This window comes from Odocoileus virginianus, chromosome 5 (genome assembly GCF_023699985.2).
Source record: "Odocoileus virginianus isolate 20LAN1187 ecotype Illinois chromosome 5, Ovbor_1.2, whole genome shotgun sequence".
Taxonomy (NCBI): Eukaryota; Metazoa; Chordata; class Mammalia; order Artiodactyla; family Cervidae; genus Odocoileus; species Odocoileus virginianus.
Window position 1 is genome coordinate 24,961,984 of NC_069678.1, and position 27,363 is coordinate 24,989,346.

A 27,363-nucleotide genomic window follows, 5' to 3' on the forward strand; every position below is an offset into this window, starting at 1 on the left:
TATACGTAAATAAATAAACAAATAAATATTTTTTAAAAAAATACCTCTTAAATGACAGTACTCCAGGGAGTTCTGTAAATGTTCTATAAATGATGATGGTGATGGTTGAGTCACTAGGTCATGTCTGACTTGTGTAACCCCACGGACTGTAGCCCACCAAGCTCCTCTGTCCATGGGATTTCCCAGGCAAGAATATTGGAGTGGGTTGCCACTTCCGTCTCCAGGGGATCTTCCCAACTCAGGGATCGAACCTGTGTCTCCTGCATTGGCAGGTGAATTCTTTACCACTGATCTGCCTGGGAAGCCCTTATAAAAGTCATTTATAGTTATAAGGGAAAACACTTATCATATAAGTGTCATCCTTTCCCTAAACTTCAACCATCACATATAAAGTGATAATTTTCAAACCTACATTTCTAATGTAAACCTCTCTCTGGGACACCAGGGCAATATTTGCAAATCCTTTACTGGACTCTCCACTTGGATCTCTACTAAAGTCTTTCCTTCTTTGAAATCTGATTGGTTGCCAAGTCCTATAGACTTTGTAAGCAAATATTAAGCCCATATGCTCTGATGGCTTTTTAACGAATTTGGAGAACTTTCTTTCACAGACTCCATTTGCGCATCAAGACTTGCAGTTACAGTTGCTCCACAATTAAGCAATGTTACCATTCTCCTTGTCTCACTCTGTACTTCCTTGTTAATATAGCCACACTGCATCATCCCTTAACACCATTGCCTTGAATGCTTCTCACCTATACTTAGTTGATATATTAGAACCCATATAATCTTAGATTTCCTGTGACATGGGGAACTCAGATACCCAGCTGCAGGAATCCTTCAAGGCTTTTGGAGATGCTAAAGGTCCTCAGGAAGAAGACGGAAGAATGTCCCCCAGGATTTGTCCACCCCACCAATTCCTCACTAAATGGAGTTCCTTAACATGCTTTGTTGTTGTAAAGCATAATTTGTAACCTAGGATATTCATTCTGCACTGGCTGCTTGGCATTCTAAGGCACATATTCAAGATACCACACAAGTGTTATCCTCATCAAAGCTTTTGCTAGGCTGCCCAGATTAAGTTAGTATTTTTTTGCTCTGTTTCCAGGGCACTTTACACACTCACACAGTAAAAGCATTTAACCCAAACTGTCACCATGTTTTGTTCCATGTCTGGTCCCCTTCTGGATATCAGTTCCTTGAAGGCACTGACTATGCCTTCTGCATCTCTGTATAGCCACTGTCTAGCCCAATATCTGTCCCAGGGCAGAGGTAAAGTCTTTTTGGGTAACAGAAAGAAGAAAGGTATTATAAAAGCAGAGTCTGTTAAGCAGTAGCAAAGTCCGATAATAATCAGGACTAACTGTGAAGAATGGACAAATGCCAGGCCAAACATGTCAAAAGCACCCTTCAGGATGCCTCTCACAGGAGAGGTGAAGAGTAAATATTTTAGTGGACTTATTCAAATTGCAGCTAGGAAAAAGAGTAGGAAAACTTGTAGGGTAAATGTCAGTCTTTTATCATTGGCAGAGCACTTTTGTATTACATGTGTTTTCCAAATTATTTGAAAAAAAAAAAAAAACTGAAGAATGCTCAGGTGCTTTTATACTTTTAAGTTTCCACAGGTGTTTCTACTTACTTATATCACATGTTTGTGCACTAACCATGTGAAAACCTTGCTTCAAGAAAGTGAATTGCAACCACACTTTGTCCCAGTTAGAGCAAATACCACAGCAGTCATATTTTATAGTGAGGGCTTACGAGTATATCTTATTCTTTCTGAGGTTAGGATAGAGGGGGACCTTTCTCACTCCTGACACCTAAAGAGAATACTTCTGCTCCTGGACCCTCCCAGCTCCTGAGACTAGGCAGGGAGGCTGTGGTTCTAAGCTGGGGCATCAGTGAAGGGCAGAAAGGACCCAAAACTGTGTAGAAGTGGAGCTTCTGTGCTAGTGCTCTCTGGTTCCTTTCTTAAAGATAGATGGAGGCATAGAGGGCAAAGTCAATCCTGTAAATAGTAACTGACAGCCAACTGCCTGGAGAGAGCTTGGGTAGGCCCTGAAGGTGTTAAGAAATGAGTAAACACCACTGAGAAAAAAATATTGATAATAATGTTTAGGAATATTGTGTAATAAGGTAAGTAATGGAGATGTTCATTAGCGTTTTCTACCACTGAGAAAAGTTCTTACAATCCTATGCTAAACCTTCTAGAGGCTGAAAAAAATTTTTCTATTATCTTATATATGATATATTGCTGACAACATATCTTACAAAACAATGAACATATTGTTCAACGATCATCGATCTTTCAGACGGGACAATTATTACAATAAATCACATTACTTCCTTGAAGCTCTTCACCTTAAAGAAACAATAATATTGAATTTATATTCTATGAAGTCTATCTATGTGAGAAATATAATGTTTAATTTTTGATTAATTTAAATCTGCAAACTTTAGACAGAAACAAAACACTTAAAAAGCAGAACTTCCAATTGTGTAACTAAGAATACATTTTGGACATTATCTGTATTTAACAGCCTGGGCATTTAACTCTCTGTCTGTATAAAAAAGATGTTCAGAACAAACATCTTCTCTTCACTTTTCCTCTCACCCCTCATCTGGGTAGATTTTATTTATGCATTAGATGACCTTTTTGGCCATTAGAACCATCTTGCTTCAGCAGTTAATTAACACAAGTACCATAATTTAATACAGTTAATGCTACTTGATGCCCTTTAATGTACTTTCCATTAGTAATATTATTGTAGTATTACCCTGTAAATTAAAATGAGATCAAGACTAAGAGAGCCACTCTTTAATTAAGGTACTGGCACACTCACTCCTCTATTATTCACTAGAGAAAATCACCCTGATTTACTGAAGCAGGACATCCATAAGTCAGAATTAGTCCATGAAGATTATTAGGTTTATTGAACAATGTAAGTAGCACAGAATCACTAAGAATGCCAACAGCCATGTGCTTCTTTTTCCTCCATTATCTTAATAAATTACACAATAAGATGGAGTAAATGGAAGCCAAAAAAGTGTGGGCAAAAGAGGAATAAAATTTTTATGATGTGATTATAGTTGTTGTCACCATTGAAACTGGTATCAGATGTGTCACATGCTAAAAAAGAACATAAATGCTACACTGGTTTAGTAACAATCAAAACATCATTTTTTACAGAAAATTATACTAGCCAGTATAAAACATAAAGGCTATATACACATGTGCACAGGAAGTGGAGAAATGGAGGTTATAGTCTTCAGTCAATTCGAACAAAGACACTCCACTGTTTTTGTTTCATAGCTTAATATTTCAAGTGGAAAAAGCTGTAGTATTATGTGTCCACTATTGTAAGGAAATTTACCCATTTTCCCCAAACAACGCATGCCAATTCTCACATTATGGTGGGGGTGGAGGTGGAGTGACAGATAGAAAAATATCTATTATCATGATCAGACACAGACATGTAAAAGTAAGTTAAACATTGCAATCACATCAAGGCTGGAGAAGAGTGGGCTGAGGGAAGCAAAGACTTCAGTTATATTTTGGAAAGTTTGTATTTATAATATTCTTGAAAAGAAACTTTTAGAACTTTATTTTAGAGATGATCAATTAATGTTCAATCCCTCTATAGATTATTTACTATGCAGGAAGAAGAAAACTCAGGATTTTAACCCAATGGGAATTTTCTACTCTGTATCAGTTTCTTTGCTGAAAGGGCTGCGAACCAGGCAACAAGTTAACAGTCCCCTTTGGTGGCACCATCTTCCTTATATAACTTAGAAGCTGGAGACACGCCTGAGCCATCAGGCCTTAGTTCTTTAGTCCCTCCTCTAAGACTAAAAATACCCCAGCCATCTGGTGCCTAGCACAGTACATGCCAGCATCAGTTTTGCCCTGAGGAATTTGGACAGAGTTTGGAAGTGACAGAGTGGAACCTAATGGAAGGGGCTCACCTCTATTGGACCTTTCTCTTTTGCCCAGCTGCTTCCTTACCAGCTTACAGTTGATTGGTGAACAGGAAAAGATAGAGGAGGTGAGTTCCAGAGAAGGGAGGAGGGCTCCTCTAAACTCCTCAGAACCACTGAAATGCAGTTGAAGACAGTACTAGGATAAGGGCTAAAAGATAACTGATAAATCTGATGGGATTCTACACTCTTACCATGGCACCTTTAAGTGACAGTATGTTTGACCCCAGTAAAGAATGCACAAAAGTGCCTTTAGCTTTAAAATATACTTTACATTCTCTTGACTACTCAGAGGAAACAAAAATAAATATCTAATGACAGAAATAAGGCCCAACAATGGTTATTTCCCAGCCAAAAAAACATCACAAGACTGCCTTTTTTTATAAGTGCAAAATGAGAGTTTTAGAAAAATTGGACTATAAAGATTTTGGCTTAGATTAAGGAGTTCTCAAACTGTAAGTAAACTGACCTAGGTGATTCTACCTAACAATATAGATCATGCTGGGCTTCAAATTTAATTTTGCAATTATTCTTGTAGATAAACAGAATACCTGTTACTTTGTTATGGTCTGCTATTATTAACAATATCAACGTCAACTATTTTTATATATTACATGTTCCCAAGAATAAGATACTGGAAACTGATATTGTGCTAAAATATTCACAGGTACAATAGCTGCTTTTTCTTATAAATCACAAGCTCATATTTAAGGTCAGAGCTCCACACTGCTCTCTCATTATACCCTGGTAATATATGAATCCTAGAACCCGCAAGCTCAATATTGAACCCGTGCATATTTCTTTCAGAACATTTCAGATATTGCTCTAAAGATAACTTCACCAAACTTCACCAAGCCTTGGTTAAAAGTTTTTAAAGGGGCTCCATAGCTAAAGACGCGACTCTTCCATGAGAAACGTGAAGCTAGAACAAAGCTGAGAATAGGTGGCCATCAGTTCCTGCTACCCTCCATAAGTAAGATTCCATGCGGTAAAATCCCTTTGCCTCTGTACTGAGTTCATGCCCACCACCTCATTCTGTATGCCCGCTATGGCCCTCACCTAGCAGCAGTGACCATTCTTCTAGTGCACAAGTGTATAAGCACTCTCACTAAAGGTGGGTTGAGACAACTCTCTGAAAGCCCAGGGAGTCTCAACACTTCTCTAGTCTCTGAGGACTAGGCTGCCATAAGAGATGCTGGAAGCCAGTAAACTTAATGAATCCTGACTTGTTGTTTAGCTAAACATACACAATGTATGCACTGTTTACATATATGATTAAACAAACCTACACAGTTAACTAAAGCTACATGATATATGTACTGTTTGTATTCTTATTGTCATATATTCGATTTAAAGCTCTATTGGCATTTTTAGAATGCTTTTCGCTCTGCTTCACATTTCCATTTTTCCCCCCATTGTGCTCTGTACTCCACTCTTCTATTTAGTTTTCCTACCTCATCATCTCAAGCTTCAACTCCCATCAGCTGGTTATTCTGGTAATATGCCACACAAAAATTAGGTTGAAAATCTCTGTTGGTGGTCTTGGTTCTCATTATTCAAGTTTTTTATTTAAATGTCTTCAAAGTCCTTGGAAACCTGCTCAACTGTGTCTCTGGTATATTATCAAAACAAGGATATACCTGACTGTGAGCATTAATGCATTTGAACTTTGGTCAGTCTGTAATTGACTGACAAAATGAAGACAGCCTGACTCATATTTTAAATGACAGCTTATTGTTTTAAGATAATAACATCCAAAACCCTGAAAAGTAAAGCTTTCCCCTCTTTAACAAATGCAATGTTTCCTAAATGCTTTTGGTTCTGATTTAATAAATGTAAAGAGATATAATTTTCATTTTCAGAACTTTTTTAATACTATGTAACAAAACATAAACAGAGAGTGGCACCAGGCTGAAACCCTCTCTTGAATTCAAAAACAATAGTAAGATGTATTTCCTGTTTTTCAGCTCCTTTTACTGAGACGCTGGCTTTTTTGCCCTGGCTTCCTCGCCTTAAGGACTGAAACCACCCCCTGACCTAGAGAGTTCCTTGGTTTCAAGTAAGATGCTTTTCTTTTTCGCCTTTGGTTTAAACGCTATGAAATCCCACCAGGTTCAGGATCAATGACAGCAAGTCTGGGATCACAAATTACTGCTGAGGGTCTCAAATGCCTCAGAACTTACCTCTAGGCCGGTATTCCTGAGAAAACCTTGCAATAGAAAGTGACAAATGTCACTCTACAGCTGCTCAACAAGCAAGCTGGCCTTTTCTTTGGACACACCCATTTTCATTCAAGCCAAACAACTATTTTCTTACCTTCCATGCACCTTTATGTCTGAGATTGCGTAAAAGTAGCGTGCCAAGTGTAGCTCATCTACAAATATTTCCCCGACAGCGGGTCTCAAAAGCCTTATCCTCAGGTCTGTGACTGTAAAGAAATCTCTGAGTTTCTTGGTGGTATCCAGTTGTCCATAGAGGGAAGCCATATTGCGTAACCAAGGTCCGGCAAAAAATGCGAACCTGTCTTTGATTTCAAAGTGGATGATTTTGCTATTTGTCGTATAACCCGTGGAGTACTCTTCAGTACAAATGATTTCTAAGACCGTATGCTGTGATAAATCCTTCACGGATTTAGGATCCATGTGAAAAGCGTCTAAGCAGTCTGTGGCATAATACTGATACGGCTGCCACGTTCGTCCATAGTCAAGAGATTTCTCCAGGATCATTTGGTCTGGACGCCCGGATTCAAAGGTAATAACTATGTTGTCTGTTAGCTCGATAGTTTTGCTCCAAGATAGAGTGATGTTAACCTGGAGAGGCTTGGGATACTCTTTCCAAGTAGCAGACTGCCAAAAGGTGGAGGGATGTCTTCCTTCAAAGTCAAACATCAGTTCAGGTGGGTGTGCCAGTTCCGGGGTACTTGCATCACACTCATTATTGCACATGTAGGGGTTGCCCTATGGAAGAAGAACAAAAGAGGGCGCGTCAAAACACTGCTATGACACAAATCTTGCCATATTGCTATTACTAAGTAGGAGGCTAGGAGAAAAAGGAAGGAAAAAAAAAAAAAAACCTGTTTGCAGCAATCATTTTTATTTGCCATAACTGGATTCTCCTCTTTAATAGCTTAAAAAAGAGAGAGAGACAATATGGTAATTTTCTTGTCTTGTCTCCTTCCATGATCTTTAAGAAATGAAACAGTTTATTTATCCCATATGTGTTAGACCCATAATGTGATCCCAGAAGCACAAAGACACGGAGCAACTGTCTAACAGCTCTATACTTCCGCATCCCCTTAGAAAGATGCTATAGAAAAGCAAGGAGATTCCTCTGCACCTCAAGGGCGTTCCTCAAGAGCACAGGTTTTTAAAAAGTCATTTTTCAAGTGAAGCTTTAGAATTTGCAATGAACCATAGATTTGCTTGGGAGACAATACCCCCATACAACATACAGTTTCTTTTTGCTTCACCTCAAATCCATCACTCTTAACAGGGTCCCTGCTTCATAAAGCTTGCTTTTAAAGCATTTACTTTGTTCACCACAAATCATTAAAATGTGGTACACTCCAGGCTCTGGGTCTTGGTCCAAACATCTGCCATCCTATTAGCTAGAGGCAAGGGGATCATTCAGGAAAGACTTTGGGCGGGGGTGTGCTCCAACTTATCAGGACAGGAAAAGCCAGCACTTAATTAGAAGGTTTTGGCAAAGGGTCACAATCACTTGATGTGTTTACTCGGTGCTGGCCCACAGTGAGCTCTCCATGGATGTTAGCCATTATTATTATTTTCTTTCACACAAAGGCTAATTCGCGTTCTACTCCAACAAGAAACTGAAAAGTCTCCTTGTCATATCACAAGTTACAACACCACTTATGTGAAACTAAATGGCTGCTCTCAGGTTTCATCAGCAGACTGACACTATAGCAAACAACTGGCTTTCCAATTTGGGTTTCATTTTGTGTTTTTAAAAAATGGTATCATTTGGAGTCAACTATTCAGGTATTTCTCTATTATCCTGTAGTGGGTAATTATAACCACGGATGGGTAAAAGATTCAATCCTCTGACATTGTCCCTAGGCTTTTTTTTTTCCTTCTTCTTTTTTTTTTTTTCATGAACTAGGAGCTTTCCATCATATCTGCAGGATGCATAAGCTGAGTCTCAAATAATGAATTTACACTTTAGACACTGATGCTCAGTTACTGGCTGACTCCTTTGAAATATGAGATGAACATTGGAGACTTGCTTCAGCCTCCCTGGAGGCAACTTCCTATCTAGTCAGCTAAAACTTTCACTCTCTCTTTCCCATTAATGCAACTGAATCCTAAAGCTGGCAACAGGTTTGGGGGTCTGAGTATAACTGAGAAGGGGCAGGAGAAAGGAGAGAAGGTACATTATTTGAGGAACAGAACTGTTTTAAAAATATATTCAAGGCATCAGTGATAGTGGAAATGTTTCTGTTCTCTCTTGAATTTCAATATCCTATTCCTGATCCCAGCGTCTGTGGCACTATTTATAGTATCCCCTTCAAAATGAGCCAAGGGGGGGGGGGGATAAATTTCTGTTCCAGGTGGAATAAATCACCAAATTTATTATTATTTAAACTCTTTTAAGCATACCAGAGAGCCAAATGCATAGCTCTGCAAACTGGCAAAGACTTTTTATGGAGGGCTATAAATATTGTGGAATCTGTCAGGATTTATAAATTCTAAATATATGGAAATGCACATTTTACTGGACAGGGTCAGATTTACACAAATAACACCTTCATTTGAAATTTACTGAAAAAATATGGTCACTTCAAAATTTACCAGCATGTAGCCATCTGCACAATCATTAACATGGATGCTACCACCTTTCTCCTGACAAAAGTGTCTTCATCTGAGGTCAAGGATACTGAAACACAGGAAATCAGCTCTGCGGGATACACCAAAGTGAGTTATCAGACATTTGTATTAAGTCTTGTTGAAAGACAGCATTTCTTCCACTTCCACTTACATACATAGAGCTTCTGAGATGGGGACAGAGTGCTGAGATCAAAAAAAAAAAAAAAAAAAAGGCACAGCTAGCTGATTCTGGGTGTGGGTCAGTAATAATAAGCCTGTCTTAAAAAATATGCTTGAAGATATATATTTAAGAAGCACTCATTTCCACCTCTGATAAAAGGTGTTGACAATACCCTGTATTTATTTAGCACTTATGGATCAGTTGCTTTACATGTATTATCCTGGGTAATCCTTTTCATCTCTATCTTACAGAAGAGACAACTGAGGCATAGAGAAGTGTTGAGCAACTTGCCCAAGGTCATATAACAGAGTGAGTAAGTGGTGGAGTCGGAACCCACTTTCTCTGCACCTGATCTGGCCCTTTCAACTCCTAAGTCAATGGAGCTCCCTATATGGAACCTAGTTATGGGAGCAAGAGTAGGTGGCAGAATAGAAGAACTATGACCAAGCCTCAGATCCTCTTGCCTTGGAGAGCCCTAATGAGCATGATCATACCTCTGAGAGGCCTTGACATTAAGAACCTTCCTTAGCTTCATGTACTACTCAGTTTCAGAAACTTATTTGATCATGGAACTTCTTTTCGGTTTTAGTAATCCCTACTTGTATACCACATAAGCAGAGTCCTAGAGAGCATCCTTTGAGATCCTCTGCTTGTATTACTCTTAAAATTGCAAACACGTGGATGGAATGCCAAACAACAGGGCACAACCTAAAGCTTTAGCTCTTTAATGAAGATGTAGTCAAGTCTTACACTCCTTGCTTCTGTTCCAAAGGGACATGCTTCCACTTGGACTGAGAAGACACTGAACCCAGGAAAAATGCTTACTCTTACATCCAATTGTCAGCTATAAAAATGCACGCTGGGAGGAGGGGAAATTTCCATTTCTCTGCACTGATTTGGTGCCTTAGACACCAGAAAAAAAAATGAGAGAAAAGCTGTAATTATTGACTGCTTACAGTATTACTATATTTGAGGCACTTGTCTGGCTCTCAGGATATAACAGTAAACAAATCCAAGTCCTTGCTTTTAGAATAGCTTCCATCTTAGTCAAGGGAGATGTACTAAAAAAAAAATAAAGCCAAACAACTAAACAAAACAAAAACAGATATATAATTCTTTATAATGTTACATGATGATAACTGCTATATAGAAAAATAAAGCCAGTTGGAGGGGAGAATGGTGTTGGAGAAAGGAAACTGATTGTAATTTTATACTGGGAGGTGAGAGAAAATCTCACCTGAACAATACAACATTTGAGCAGATTAAGAACAATTCCTAGTTTACACAGGAGATAATCAGAGGTTAATCAAAATAACAATTTCATACTTCATATGACTCTACTCCTAGTGATAATTTTAGCAGCACAATGATTTACTAAAATCATTGAGTAAACAAATCATTTCAAATGAAAAACTACACTAACGAATGCAGATACCAAAACCCAAGAATAAAAAATTTAACTATTCATATTTCATAGCATCCATGCTCTTTTAGGAGATTAATGATTGATGACCATTAAGAATTGATGCTTTCAAATTCTGGTGCTGGGGAAGACTCTTGAGAGCCCCTTGGACTGCAAGGAGATCAAACCAGTCAATCCTAAAGGAAATCAATCCTGTATATTTATTGGAAGGACTGATGCTGAAGTTCCAATGCTTTGGCCACCTGATGTGAAGAACTGACTCACTGGAAAAGACCTTGATGCTGGGAAAGATTGAGGGCAGGAGGAGAAGGGGGCAAGAGAGGATGAGATGGTTGGATGGCATCGCTGATTCAGTGGACATGAATCTGAACAAAGTCAAGGAGATAGAGAAGGACAGGGAAGCCTGGCATGCTGCAGTCCATGCAGTTGCAAACAGTCGGACATGAGACTGAGTGACTGAACAACAACAAAATAACAGAGATGATGACATTGACAGAAAATCAGCTGAGGGAAAAAAAAGAAGTCATTCTGGTTCCCTGCATGTTAGGTGAGAGAGGAAAGGAAGAGAGCCAAAGCTGAAAATCTTATAATTCTAGAAAGACAAAGCTGGAGGAGAGATTTTATGCTAAAATATTTAGTGTAAATATTTCACAAGGGTGTGATCTGTAGTACTGTTGTTACAGAGAATTATCAACTCAAAAACAATTGCGGTTAAAGGGATTACATTAATTAAAATTTCAACTATTTCAACCACACCCTAATCCTCTCTAATACAATCAACAATAAAATTTATATAAGAAAAACAACTTATTCCTCCTTGCAAAAGCAAAGAACACTTCTAGCTGCTAAATCTAATAGACTCAGGCATTTGCAAGTATAAGTAATTATTTTGTGGCCAGCAGGCAGTCTTAAATAGATCTTAATTTAAGTCATACAAGGAACAGATCCTTAGCTGATTGTCTATGGACAAAGCAGAAAATATTTATGGCTGTGCTGATAATATTTACACCATTAAGAGATGTCTAGAGAATTAAACAGACACTGCTGCTAAATATTCAATATTTGTATAACAATTAGAAGACTGTGATGCTTAACTTCATTTATAAAATAATGTAATATTTTACTACTGAGAGAAATGAAGGTAGTTATTAGCACTTTGTAGCCAAAGTGGAATGCTGTTACTCTTCTTTAATGTGCTTTCAGAACTTAGAGGAATAAACAAAATTTTAGATATGTTCTTACTGTTTCTATGGACAGAAGTGTCTTCCCTCTGTTAGTTCAGTTCAGTTCAGTTCAGTCGCTCAGTTGTGTCCGACTCTTTGCCACCCCATGGACTGCAGCACGCCAGGCCTCCCTGTCCATCACCAACTCCCGGAGCCTACCCAAACTCATGTCCATTGAGTCGGTGATGCCATCCAACTATCTCATCCTCTGTCGTCCCTTTCTCCTCCTGCCCTCAATCTTTCCCAGCATCAGGGTCTTTTCCAATGAGTCAGCTCTTCGCATCAGGTGGCCAAAGTATTGGAGTTTCAGTTTCAATATCAGTCCTTCCAATGAACACCCAGGACTGATCTCCTTTAGGATGGACTGGTTGTATCTCCTTGCAGTCCAAGGGACTCTCAAGAGTCGTATCCAACACCACAGTTCAAAAGCATCAATTCTTTGGCGCTCAGCTTTCTTTATAGTCCAACTCTCACATCCATACATGACTACTGGAAAAATCATAGCCTTGCCTAGACGGACCTTTGTTGGCAAAATAATGTCTCTGCTTTTTAATATGCTGTCTAGGTTGGTCATAACTTTTCTTCCAAGGAGTAAGCGTCTTTTAATATCATGGCTGCAGTCACCATCTGCAGTTTTTTTGGAGCCCCCCAAAATAACGTCAGCCACTGTTTCTACTGTTACCCCATCTATTTGCCATGAAGTGATGGGATTGGACACTTAAAAAGAACATCCTTTTACCTAAGATCTGCTAGACCCTTCAGAGTTTTTTTTTTAAAAAGGAAATTCTATATAAGCAGTATATAATGTAATAGTTGTGGTTCCTACCATTGTGAACTTATTTTTTGAAGCTTAACCTGTTGGCAAACTATTGGGAATGACAGTTGGAACTATAGAGAATCCTTATGGGAGATTTGCTACCAACCTGTAAATTTACATGCCATGCAGGCATGTGCTTACAAGTGGCTAAGTGAAGCATTTGGGTTAATACTTACATGATTCATGAAAAACACTGAGAAAGAATGGCCTAGCAACCATTTGCCTCTGGCTCATTCTCGTTTGTTTCACTGGTGACCACTGTGATTTTGAAATGGACATCAGTATGGCCAAATCGTACACTGGTGAAGAATCTGCCTGCAAATGCAGGAGACACAAGAGATGTGGCTTCGACGCCTGGTCAGAAAGATCCCCTAGAGAAAGAAATGGAAATCCATTCCAGTATTCTTGCCTGGAAAATATCATGGACAGAGGAGCCTGGTAGACTACTGCCTACGGGTTCGCAAAGAATTGTACCTGCTGAGTGAAGGGGCATGCACACACACACATGGCTTTGCCAATGCAAGGTTTTCAAAGGGTGAAGAAACCTGTAGCACAGTCCACGGCTCAGCTCTCAGAGAAACAGACCATGAGCAGCATGCTTTAGCTGCTAGGCTAGGCGATCACCCTCAGGAGATGACTTCTTTTTCTCCTCTTTCAATACAGCTCATTGGGAGCCAAGCAGGACAGATTTTGGGAAGCTGGTGGTTGATCTCTTTCTATCAGAGGGGCAATTTTTGGTTGAGGGGATTCCCCACTCCCAGTCCCTTCTTGGTCTTGGAACTTCTGGATTCTTCCTTGGCTCTAATAAAGGGGAAAGGCCCCTCCTTTATGACTTATGTGATGAAACTTAGGCTACTCTGAGTATGGGAGCTGATGTTTAGTCCGTCATGCTGAGGTTCACTCTTCAGGCTGCATAGCTTTGCTACTGACATTAGGGAGAACAGAGGGAAATCAGAATTAGTGGCTTTCCCAGATGGCACCAGTGGTAAAATACCTGTCTGACTATGCTGGAGACATAAGAGACATGGGTTTGATCCCTGGGTTGGGAAGATCCTCAGGAGGAAGGCACGGCAACCCATGGTATTCTTGCCAGGAGAATCCCATGGACAGAGGAGCCTGGTGGGATACAGTCCATAGGGTTGCAAAGAGTCAGACACAAAGTGATTTAGCACACATGCCCACACAATCCAAGATAGTGGATATCTTTTCCAGAAATCTGGAAAAGATATTTATCCAGATAAATATCCAGTGGATATTTATCCAGAAAGATAAATATCAGTGCCACCAATACTGAAAAACACTTCATGACCACAGCTATGGGGATAGACTCTGTATGTCCTCAGATGGGAAAAACTCACAAGACAGTGTGTTTCCAGATGCCCATTGTTCCTTTGGAAACAAAGGGCAGTGATTTCTTCAAATGGCAATCCAATTTCACTTTGTAACCTGCCCTATTGATTGGCAGGGGCCGCACTGTAGGGCTTATACGTGGTAACAAGATAGCTTGAACATTATCCCGGGACTGTCCCACATCCTGGGACTGCCCCAACTAAAATGCTATGTAATGGCTATTACAAAAGTACCTGGGTATTTGGAGGAGCATGAGTCCCAACTCTGAGCACGGGAAACGTGGCTACTCTGCGGATGATACAGGATAAAGAATTTTACTTTTGTAACTCTATAAAGTTAAAAACTGCCTACTCCAGTTTCTGATGGAAGCCCTTGCTCATCACAAAGATTTCTCCCTGCCGTGGACACGGGCTTAAGGCCTGATTGAAACTGTTGCTTGTTTCCATCCGCTCACTGACAAGTCTGCGTGTGGACTTTTTTACTCAGGAATAAAGACGGGCAGGCTTAGCCTTCCCACGAGAAGAATGCTGGAAGCCATATCACAGATTACAGGCCATAATAGACACCTGTGTAAATCCCCACAGAGGATTATGGTTAGGATTTTCAAACTGGTGAAGGCTACAGAGGTCAAAAATACCAAGTTTCTAAGAAGGAGCAATAAAATTCTCAAGCCACAAACAACAAAAATGGGTTCCTATATAGCATCTAATTCATTAGATGGTATGTACTGAAGAAGAAATATATATTCATAGAATCAAGTGGGTTTGAAAGTTCGTATCTACAGAAAAACACTGTAGTAAACTGATATTATAGTAGGTAAGGCAATTGCTTTTTAAATTTTATTTTTTTAATAAATACTACTTAAAAACCTTTGGTACAATATTTTTGCCTTACAAATAGTCTCAAAATAGACCAGAACACAGACACTTAAATTTTAATAACACAAAGCTGAAGCAGGCTGTCAACAGTTTAAGTAACTTAAGAGAAACAAGGTGAGCAAAATACCACAAAGGGAGGAATGTTCTGCATCCTGATACCATCATACATTGTGAGAATTAGTTTGGACATTTTGAATCTTGAAAGATCTGATTTTTTTTTCCATTTATTTTTATTAGTTGGAGGCTAATTACTTTACATCATTGCAGTGGTTTTTGTCATACATTGAAATGAATTAGCCATGGATTTACATGTATTCCCCATCCCGGTCCCCCCTCCCACCTCCGTTTCCACCCGATCCCTCTGGGTCTTCCCAGTGCACCAGGCCCAAGCACTTGTCTCATGCACCCAACCTGGGCTGGTGAGAAAGATCTGATTTGATCTCACAAACTGCTTCATTTTTCTCTCACATGAGAAAGCAAATCCAAGATCTGCTTCATGTCCATCTTCTGAAAACCATCATCTTTAAGAGAGTATAGGAAGATCAAAGCGTCCTCTGTTGAAGAGATCACTTAATTGTCACAGGTGGCAGGGGATCTTTCTAATGTGATACCCAAATATGACAGGGTTTTGGTGAATCTATTCTGATTTCTCATACTCCTTATTTCTTTCAAATGGCCTCCTTCCAAGTTCATTAGCTGTTTACTGGGTACCATTGCAATTTTTAAAATATTGTAAAAAAAAAAAACCACATTATTAATACAATAAAATGTTTACAATTTAGTAGTGAAGTTTAGACCTAAACAAGCAACAAAATCACATGTTTCTCAGATTGGTTCCTCCTGCTTTTAGAGAGAGCATCGGGTGTCCTTGAAGGTAAACAGTGTCACTTATGACCCTTTACAAACTCCTGGAGTTTCACCCCTTGGTACATAAATAGACGTATTTTTTGTATTAAAAACAAACAGACATTTAATGGAGTAAGATGCAAAAATAAATTTGCAAGTGTTTTTAGGAAAGAAACAGAGACCTTTCACGCTGGGAACAGATTTGGAGGTAGGAGTCAAAGACCATGGAACGAGAGTACGAAGGAGGAGGAGGCTAGGGGCTCAGCTGGGTGATAATTTATTCCCTCCTTATCCTTCCTGCATATCTAAACCACTTTATCAAGACTGAGAACTGTGACTTAAACCATCTCATCAAACTCCAGCCTGAGAATATTTGCTGATCTGGGGGCCGCAGAGTGGAACATGACTGAGCGATGAACACCACCACCACTGCCAATGGTAACCAAGGTAGTAGTCTTCATATACCAAAATCTCCATGTTTTTTTAAAAAGTGAATTTGTAATTCTCCTTCCACCATGTCATAATATATACTATGCAGGCACTATGCATGCAATGCTATATAAATTTTAAGTTGTATAAGAAATACATTAAGTCCAGTCCCACTCATCAGGAATTTGGTTTCAATATATTGGGTTGGAACCAGGAACGTGATTTAACAAATATACTAGATGATTTTGATGCAGATCCCTTCCGGATCACACTTTGATAATGCTGGTGTATTGTTTAAGAACCAAGGTTCTAGGTTAGAGCTGCCTAGGTTTGATTCCAGCTCTACCACTTAGTTGTTACATAATTTTGGATAAGCTACTTGCCTTTTTGAGCCTTGAATTCTTCTTTAAATTCATATAATAATACATATTCTATGATGTCAATTTGAAATAAAATTACATAAGTGTTTAGCATCTCTTTGGCATGCAATGAATGCTCAATAATTATTAATAGTAGCTAGCATTAACCATGCTCCTCCGTCTATATTCCTCAACTCTGATAATGACACAAAATTTTCCATTTCCCAAGCAGGAAATCTGGGAACTATTTTATATTTTTCTCTTTTTCTTCAATTTGTTCACCAGCCAAGTTTTACAGATGCAACTCATCACCACAGCATTGTTCATACTGCCAATGCTGTCCTTAGTTTTTTTTTCTTTAATATTTTAAAATTTAAAATTCTTCTGAATTACTGTAATAGATTTTTATAATTACATCATCATTTCTTTGTCATAGGTTTTATTTATTCATTTATTTATTTTGTTTTTTGGCTATGGTGGGTCTTCGTCGCTGCATGCAGGCTTTCTCTAATTAGTGGCAAGCAGGGACTACTCTTCACTGCAGCGCACCAGCTTCTCGCTGCAGTGGCTTCTCTTGTTTTGAAGCACAGGCTCCAGGCATTCAGGCTTCAGCAGTTGCAGCACATGGGCTCAGTAGTTGCAGCTTGTGGGCTCTAGAGCACTGGATCAGTAGTTATGGCGCACAGGCTTAGCTGTCTTGTGGCATGTGGAATCTTCCCAGACTAGGGATTGAACTGGCGTCCCTTGCATTACAAGGCAGATTCTTAACCACTGGACCACCAGGGAAGCCCAGAATTACTGTAATAGATTCTTAAATGTTCTCTCTCCATGGTATGGTTATGTTTTCTCTTATAATCTATTCTCTACCTAGCTGCTACAGTAATCTTTCTAAAATCCAAAACTAACCATATCATACCTCCTCTTAAAGCTCTTTAATGGACTTCCCATTACCTTCAGGAGTACAATTCAAATTGCCAGCTTTTAAGATCCTTCAAGATCTGGCCTCTGTAATTTTTATTTCTTAACTCAAATTCATACCTCATAAGTTGAACATACCAACCTGAGTATATGTGTATACACAGTGGACCATATGCATTATTATATGACTCATCATATACAAATGACTCATCATAAACAAATTTCAGTTGTTTATTTTTATGTCTCCTCCACTAGAGTTCTATGAGAACTGGTACATAATAAGTGTGCAACAAAAATTTATGGATCAAAAGAACACAGGGAAAGCAGTAAAACAGGAAGTCAGAGAGGAAACAGAATAAATTAAGTAGAATTAAAGTTTGGAATAAGATGTGAAGGATTTGCTCATAGGTTGGTGATTTGGGATCAAACAGATAAACAAGCTTAAAGAACTTCCCAGCTCCCTAAATTGTAGATAGAATTTGTTTGATATAATACATTGTATCGAAAAAGAATAAAGCCAAACAGAAAACAGAGTGCAACTCCAAGTGCAGTATGCCTGTGTGTGATTGATACAGTTACTGCAACTTCTGGTGAGGTTGGAAGACAAAGACAAATGGCATGAGCTGCAATTATGTCCCAGTCCTTTCCTGGTGTTCATTTGATCTTCATTTTTCTCCATCAGTCACAGTAGTATTTCTCCTAGTGACTTTACAGCCAAAGATCTCTTTTTCTCACCTCATCTTTCCTTACTTATCCAACCCACAGCATCCTTCTAAGTATACAGGAGTAGCTAAATACCAAGAGTTTTATTTATTTTTGGACAATTATGGAGAACAAAATAAAATTTAAGGAAGAAGCTGCAAAAGAGATGGTTGTAATTTTAAAATACCCAGGCATGGAAGTACCTCAGTAGTGCAAATCCTTGAAAAAATATAAGATGTGTAAAGGTGGAAACTGTTGTCCAACTTTCTTGTTATCCAATAAGACAGCACACATATTTTGCTGGAAAAGAAGGAAGTGGTCTTTATTTAATTTGTTACTGCTTAAATGGCTCTCTTAATTACAGAAATCCTTCCAAACTTCACTTCCAAATCAATAGTTCTTATTATGAAACCAGAAAGGCTCTGGAACTGACCTAAAGTTAAGTGAGTCTATTTCCAATGACATCTAGAACAGGAACTGAGATGTCCTTAGAAATTGTGGAATGTCATGATGACTACAGCACAGCACATTTGATAATGAAAGGGGGAATGGACTGGAGGTTGAGAGGCACAAGGATCTGCAATGAAGTGAATAGAAAGGTGATGGAAGATTCGACAGAAATTAGATTGAAAGTGGAGGAAAAAAGAAAAAGAAAGAATCATTGGTGACACCAAGGTTTAATGCCTGGTAAAAAGTGAAAATGTTGGTAATAAGGTATCTATCTACAACTAGTAAAAGATTTGCCCTGTATCATTGCCTATCCCAGCAGAGTTCCATTTCCAAAATGTTAGTTTGATAGCTAATGTAACTGAAAACTTTAAAAAACACCATAAAGATTTTAAGTTCATAATGTTCAACAAAATATTTTAAAGTTGTCCATCATCAGTTCTGAGTCATGTCCAACTCTTTGTGACCCCATGAATTGCAGCATACCAGGCTTCCCTCTCCTTCACTATCTCCTGGAGTTTGCTCAAACTCATGTCCATTGAGTCGTTGATGCCATCCAACCATCTCATCTTCTGTTGCCCCTTCTTCTTTTGCCTTCAATCATTCCCAGCATCAGGGCCTTTTCCAGTGAGTTGACTCTTCACATCAGGTGGCCAAAGTACTGGAGCTTCAGCTTCAGCCTCAGTCCTTCCAGTGAATATTCAGGGTTAATTTCCTTTAGGATTGAATGGTTTGGTCCAGGGGATCTCAGGAGTCTTCTCCATACCACAGTTCAAAACCATCAAATTTTTCTCACTCAGCCTTCCAACTCTCACATCCATACTGTCTGCCTACTTCATTACAAATCCAGCTAGTCTGTTTTCCTCAATATCCTCCTTACACGTTATTCTAGTTTGGAAACAAAGACCCAAGAGTCCAGAAGGCAAAACAGAGCCCTCAGGAGCCAGTGCAAGGAATTGTAAATACTCTTAAGGAGCTAAGTGGAACCAACCATATTTTCAACAAGAGACTACTAGAGCTGGGAACTGCAACCCAAGGAACAAACAAGTTATGTTCAGTTCAGTCGCTCAGTAGTGTCCAACTCTTTGTGACCCCATGAATTGCAGCACTCCAGGCCTCCCTGTCCATCACCAACTCCCAGAGCCTATCCAAACTCATGTCCATTGAGCGGTGATGCCATCCAGCCATCTCATCCTCTATCATCCCCTTCTCCTCCTGCCCTCAATCTTTCCCAGCATCAGGGTCTTTTCAAATAAGTCAGCTCTTCGCATCAGGTTGCCAAAGTATTGGAGCTTCAGCTTCAACATCAGTCCTTCCAATTATGTTAACCTTCCCAAAGCAGTCACAAGGAAGTGGAAGGCCAACTACAAATGAAGTGGGAAAAAATCAAGTGGAAGAGTGAATAGGACTATAAGTGTTGGAAGGTAAATAGAAACTAGTAAAAATAGGAACAGGTTAGGAGTAATTTAAAGATAAGACTTGTGAGCTGCAAACTAGTGATGCATGGGGTTATCAGTGCTGGACAAAGATGAAATAATTATTTTCAAGCCTGGATGGTTGGAACAAATAGTTATTTTATCAAGAGTATCAGCTTCTCCTGTAGTGAAAAAGCACAGAACTGTGCTCTTCTCTGTGAATTGTTTCTCAGAATTCACATCCCACCCCTCTGTGAATTGTTTCTCAGAATTCACATCCCACCCCTCTGTGAATTCTTTATGCCTCTGTTTTTTTGGTCTATATTATAGGAATAACAGTACATTTTCATAGCATTTTTGTGAGGATTAAATAAGCTAATACGCAAAAGAGCTTAGCATGGTTCTGGCACATAGTGGAACCTCAATAAATATCCACGATACTATTATCATCATCACTGGCATCATTATCATTGCTGTTCTTAACTATGACCTTTGCAACTTGTTTTCTCTTAAAAGCCTCCTCTTCAGAGTCAATTGTTGCCACCGAATGGTTTAGTAGTCGGTTCTTCAAAGTAGGGTAATAAAATGGAGGGGTGAACTTAATCTCTTCATAGAATATATACAACAAATCAACGTCTTGAGAATGCAAATGCAAAAATGCCATTCCTATTATTTATGTTGTAACTATACAAGGTCCCAGGGTGCTCTTTATGAACTAATATAAAATCATTGGGCTTCCCCAGTGTCTCAGCAGTAAAGAATCTGCCTGCAGTGCAGGATATGCAGGTTTGGGTTCGACCCCTGGGTCAGGAAGATCCCCTGGAGGAGGGCACAGCAGGCCACTTTCTCCATTCTTGCCTGGAGAATACCATGGACAGAGAAGCCTGCTGGGCTTCAGTCCATAGGGTCCCAAAGAGTCAGACGTGACTGAAGTGATTGGGCACATAAAAATATCCACAGATGACTCTTAGAAAATACCCTATCTATCACTCAGAATCAAACCTGTTTTAGTAGCTATGCCCAATCTGGGCTTTCTAGGTGGTGCAGCGGTGAAGAATCTGCCTGCCAATGCAAGAGACATGAGTTCGATCCCAGGGTGAGAAGTATCCCCCGGAGCAGGAAATGATAACCCACTCCAGTATTCTTGCTTGGAAAAATTTCACAGACAGAGGAGCCTGGCAGGCGACAGTCCATGGAGTCGCAAAGAATCAGACGGGACTGAGCAACTGAGTACACACACCCGGCCAGTCTAGGGGGAAAAAAACGTAATCCTCCCACCCTGCCAGGCAACTCAGAATTCAGTGCAATTAACACCCAGATGGGAAGAGATATACCTGAGACCGAATTCATACTCTTAAATTTATGAGCAAAATCAACTTGGAGAAATTATCTAACTTTCCTGGGCCTCTGTTTGCTCAAGTATGGGACCAAGACTACATCTCACTCCCAGGTAAAAACTAAAGCAGCTAAGACCTTAGAAAAAGAAAAGCCACACATAACACAGAAACTGAAATGTAGTTGACAACATAGATCCATTTTCTCCAGTATCCATTCTCTTTTCCTTTTAACAGTTCACACCTAGGTTTCCTAATACAGTAGCCACAGGGCTCACGTGGTTACTAAGCACATGAAATGTAGCTAGTCTGAAATGAATGTGATGTAAGTATAAATCACACATGGGATTTCAAAGGCTTAGTACAAAACAATGGAAGAATTTCATTAATAACTTTATGTTGATACATGTTAAAATGATAATATTTTGGATATTCTAGGGAGATAGAACATATTAAAATTATTTTAACCTGTTTCTTCCCCTCCTTGTTTTGTTTTCAATTAATTATATGAACACCTTATATTTCTATTGGACAATACTAGTTTAAACAATCAACCAGCTGTGATTAAGGAAGCAACTCTCTGGCAGGTGAATGTTCATAATGGTCCTTCTACTTCTTGTAATTTAGATTGAAATGACCTTTGCCATCAATGGAAATAGGCACTTGACGTCCTGGATGTGTTTGCTTTGGGCAACATGAGTACAGATGGCATGAAAAACGGTCTGACCAGCTGGTGAAAGAAAAGACTAAGATGAGAAATAGAATAATAGGGAACCTTTGAAGAATTGTCTGAGATTTGTGTTTTTCATGGTTGGGAAAGTCAAACAGAGAGCAGCCACAAGGACCAAAAGGTTCCTTAAAAATTACACAGAAAGAATATGAACGGGATGGTAAAAAATCAAACTGCAACAAGGATGCACTTAAGTTCCTTCAGAAAGGTAAGTAGAAATTCCTCAACCCCAGTATTAATATCATTCCAGAATTTAGGGGTAGGGGATGAGTTACTCTTTTTGGAGGAAGCTCTTCTGGACCAACCATGTAGGAATTAATCAACTCCCCTAAAAAAAGGAAGACTTCATGTATTGGTCACAAATGTGAACACATCATTTACTTACAACTGATTTTATTGGCAGCGTACAACCCACATTTGAGTTTATATATATTTAATTAGGACACTCTGGATATCTGAATATATGTTCAGGAGAGACATACAAATTTAATATGACCTCCAAGAAAATGAAAAGGCAATTCCTATCCTCGATAAAAAAATTCTTTTAAAAGGCCAGAGGTTTAAAAAAAAGAGTATATGATTAATAGTGCCACATATTTGAGAGAAGATAAGGAATAAGAAAAATTCTTTGATTTGTCTTGAAAGTGGTTGTCAATGACCTTGAAAATATTTGTTATAATAGAGTGTTGAGGCAGAAACTATTATACTAGAGAATGATGGAATGATTTTTAAAAATTAGGGGAGGGGAGGAAGCAGGGGCTCAAAACACACGTTGGAGAGGTCTAAAATGAAAGCAAGGAAAATGGTATAACAATTTAAATGGGAAAAAGGATCAGGCAGTGCACTTTTAAGACATCAGTTTTGATGACAAAGTGTAAATAAATGTAGTAGGAAAGGAGAAGATAAACATAGTCATGAAAAAAAGGTTAAGCATGGACTAAGTTGCTAAGTATCTATATTATAGTTTTGCAAACACAGGATGTAGTCCCAGTGCAAAAAACTTTCTTATGTATTGGCTAAATCTTTTTAGTTAGTAGCCAGGATGTTCTATGACTAAGATTATTGAATAAATGCCTCCTTTGTTCCTCACCTTCTAATTTCATTAATCTGCTGTGGTTAACTGTCCCTTACAGAAACCAATAAAAGGATTGATTTTAGGCAATTTCAGATCTTCCTTGATATTAGTTCAGGACCATATCAGTGGAAAATCTACTTGTCTTGAATGGATTGCACTGGTCTACTCAAGTGATTTCAGAACTGAGAAGTCAGAAGATATTGAATTTTAAATATTAGATTATTTTATATTGGACTTTGGATCTAATTTTAGATATTAAAGTGTAAAATCACATTGTCCTTATTGCTAGCCTTCTTTTTTATCTTGCTGCAGGATCAGTATTGTTTTAGTACAGTATTTGATGGCTCATGAGCCTAGAGGGTGAGGGAAAATATTTATACTACTTATTGAATGGTGGACAGGCCAAGATTTAAAATAAATTTTGCAAACTTTAAATGCAGTAATGTATTAACATCTGGTGGCCAAATCATATTTTGCTATTGTATCGATAGTAAAAGAAATATCAAACAAAACAAAACAAATACCAGGCTAACATAAAGAAGCAATGAATATGTTTGTATTTGTGGTGTTGCCTTCAAAAAGAAGCTTTCAACCAAGAGAGACTGCCTCTGTATAGTCTGATATGTTGATACCATATAAAAAGTAGTAAACAAAAGCAAATGAACAGGACAATTATTTTTGGCATATGATAAGAATCTTCAGTGGGCATCCTCAGTGGCTCAGCAGTAAAAGAATCCGCTTGCAATGCATGAGATGCAGATTCAATCCCTGGAAAGTGAAGGTCCCCTGGAGAAGGAAATGACAACCTACTCCAGTATTCTTGCCTTGGAAATCCCATGGACAAAGGAACCTGGCAGGCTACAGTCCATGGGGTCGCAAAAAGTCGAACATTACTTAGCCACTAGACAACATCACCACCAAGAATAATCAGTATTGAGCAATACTTAAGAGTATACTAAAACCAGAAACAAAGTGCAGTTTTTGGGCCCTCAAATGAAACACAAACATTTGATTTTATTGAATTACATAAAAGGCCCAACTTTCTTTTGAAAAATGCCTAATGCTACAGAAAAATACCTAATGTTGCTTTGTTTAAAACAATAATAATGACAAAAGTTAACATTTATTGTGAATTTATTATATGCTAGGGCTGTTCTAAGTAAACTACTCTAAATGTCTTACATGAATTAAATCTTTTGATTCTTGAAATAAAACAAACCAATCCTATGGGGGAATAAACTGTTATTATTATTATGCCTCTTGAGAAACCTGTATGCAGGTCAGGAAGCAACAGTTAGAACTGGACATGGAACAACAGACTGGTTCCAAATAGGAAAAAGAGTACGTCAAGGCTGTATATTGTCACCTTGCTTATTTAAATTATATACAGAGTACATTATGAGAAACACTGGGCTGGAGGAAGCACAAGCTGGAATCAAGATTGCCGGGAGAAATATCAATAACCTCAGATATGCAGATGACACCACCCTTATAGCAGAAAGTTAAGAAGAACTAAAGAGACTCTTGATGAAAGTGAAAGAGGAGAGTGAAAAGGTTGGCTTAAAGCTCAACATTCAGAAAACTAAGATCATGGCATCTGGTCACATCACTTCATGGCAAATAGATGGGGTAACAGTGGAAACAGTAGCTGACTTTATTTTTGGGGTCTCCAAAATCACTGCAAATGGTGACTGCAGTCATGAAATTAAAAGATGCTTACTCCTTGGAAGGAAAGTTATGACCAACCTAGACAGCATATTAAAAAGCAGAGACATTACTTTGCCAACAAAGGTCCATCTGGTCAAGGCTATGGTTTTTCCAGCAGTCATGTATGGATGTGAGAGTTGGACTATAAAGAAAGCTGAGCACAGAAGAATTGGTGCTTTTGAACTGTGGTGTTGGAGAAGACTCTGGAGAGTCCCTTGGACTGCAAGGAAATCCAACCAGTCTATCCTCAAGGAGATCAGTCCTGGGTGTTCATTGGAAGGACTGATGTTGAAGCTGAAACTCCAATACTTTGGCCACCTGATGCGAAGAGCTGACTCATTTGAAAAGACCCTGATGCTGCGAAAGATTGAGGGCAGGGGGATAAGGGGACAACAAAGGATGGGATGGTTGGATGGCATCACTGACTCAATGGACATGGGTTTGGGTAGACTCCGGGAGTTGGTGATGGACAGGGAGGCCTGGTATGCTGCGGTTCATGGGGTTGCAAAGAGTCAGACACGACTGAGTGACTGAAGTGAACTGAATCTTGCAGATAAGGAAACTGGGACTTAAGTGAATTGCCAAGATTGTAGTGGCATCTAGTGGTGGCAGAAAGTGGACAGAACCAACTCTAAGCGTTTTTTTTTTTTAATGATCAAAATATTGGTACACTACTGTAGCTCCTGAACAGAACCTAACTGATATTCTACTTTGTTTCAGTCCCTGATAAGCATATTCTCTGTATAGTAAGAGTTAAAAGTTCTTGAAAGGATCAGATGTCAAGCAGGTTAGCAATCACTGGCTTATCATCAATGGAGTACAGTGGGAACTAGGTTCTAGGAATAAAAAGTTATCAGAATAAGTGTTCCTATACCTGATTAAGACAAAGCAGGAAGAGTAAATTTGTGACAAGTTCCAACTTGTGGAGTAGACCTATTTTAAATCCCTTTTACCTGAGACCAGGATTCATCCTAGAAACTGGAGTGAAGCTAGGTGGACAAGTCTTATCTAAAGCCAAGATAAAACTATTGCCTGAATAAGAAGAGAACTGAGGCTAAGACTCAAACAAGGCTCATTTAAAAAGATACAAGGTTCTGGGTGCAAAGGGGAGGACATGGTCTTAGGAAAGAAAATAGTCAGTGAAATGAAAGACTTGGAATTCAGATATTGAGAGCTGGTGTCCAGGATCTTTGGGAGATTATATGGAAACTCTATGGAAAGAAAATGGCAGACAGCAAGCAAAGATGATCTCTAGGAAACTTAGGTAGAACAGTACTTCCCAAAAGAATCTTACAGGAATATTAGCCTTATTGACATTCTCCCTCATACAAACTCACAGTGGAAGTCTGTATTAAGGATGAGAAGTCACATGGCAAGGACACCTATCTGATTTAATTCAGCATTTTCCAAACTTACTTGACAAATAAATCTTTTGTTATTAAAATGATGTTGAGCTGCTGTTGTATAGAGTAGATTTTGGAACACTGTGGTAGATACAATTAAGAGCAGACACAAAGTAACCCATTAAAGGAGTTGAAGAAAATACTGAAACATCTATTTCCAAATGTGTTACCTCATGCTTTAAATTCTATTTTGATATGTTTCATAATGCTTAAAACATATTTGTGCAAAACAAGAACTTATACAAAAGAACATACATAAATTAAAAGTGTATGCTCCCTATTTACTGATGAAGCACACATCTTATGAGTTTGCAGACAACCAGGAGAGGAAGGAGACCACTTGGGGTGGACATTCTCTACCAAAATGCAGCTCTAATCCATGGGAATGGAGAGGCTGTTCCCCATTCCTGCTCTACTTCTGTTTTTTTGCTGTTTGTCCAGGATGGACTCTAGCCCCACAGTGGAACACTCGCAGCTACTGAAAGCTATTAGTGATAAGTACTAATGTCAACTTCAGTAATGGTATATGAAAACTTTCATAGATAATAAGAGTTCTTGCTCCCTCAAAGTAAATCTGAAAATAAATCTAAATATTATATGATATTTTTATTGATATTTCACTCTAAAATAAATGAATACACCAATAATTAATTCAGAGTATTAACAGAAGATGAAAGTAGAATTTGTACTCAGTCATGTCCAACTCCTTGCGACCCCATGGACTGAAGTCCACCGGGTTCCTTTGTCCACAGGATTGTTCAGACAAGAATACTGGAGTGGGTTGGCATTTCCTTCCCCAGGGGATCTTCCTGACGCTAGGACTGAACCCAGGTCTCCTGTGTCTCCTGCACCAGCAGGCAGATTCTTTACCACTAAGCCAAAGAAGAATGGGAAGCCTGAAAGTAGAATGTAAAATTCATTAATTTTTAAGACTCAGGTAAAACTCCCAAATTTAAAAAGAAGAAATGGAGTCCTTTCTTGATCTAGAGCTCTTTTAATAGGACTGAATATCACAAAATAGATCTAACTGCTGTTTCTAACTTAAAAGAAAAAAAATTGAGTTGTCTGCAATTCAGTTTATTATATTCAAGTAAACAGCTCTCTGGATTACTTAACAATCACTTAGATTCAAGGTCACAGACTCAAAGCCCCTAGAAGCCAGGTAGGCACAGGCAACCATGAAGTATACTGTGTGTAAAGCAATGCGTGTGAGTCTGGGGGGCTGGGGGACTCAGGCACTGGGTTAGGGGAGTAATAACAGGTCAGTTCCAGCTGACTGTCTCCATGTAGGAATTTGGATCGAGCCATGTTCTCTAATTTTTCAA

General features: G+C 38.8%; 1 protein-coding gene across 8 annotated transcripts in view; it reads right to left on the reverse strand.

Annotated features, from left to right (window-relative positions):
- Window positions 1–27,363, reverse strand: part of NTNG1 (netrin G1) — a 360,421-nt gene that overhangs the window by 157,517 nt on the left and 175,541 nt on the right. For all 8 annotated transcript variants that reach the window (XM_070467729.1, XM_070467726.1, XM_070467722.1 and 5 more), the window contains one exon: window positions 6,295–6,935. In XM_070467729.1, the coding sequence (XP_070323830.1) occupies window positions 6,295–6,935 (641 nt within the window). The remainder of the gene's footprint in view (window positions 1–6,294; window positions 6,936–27,363) is intronic.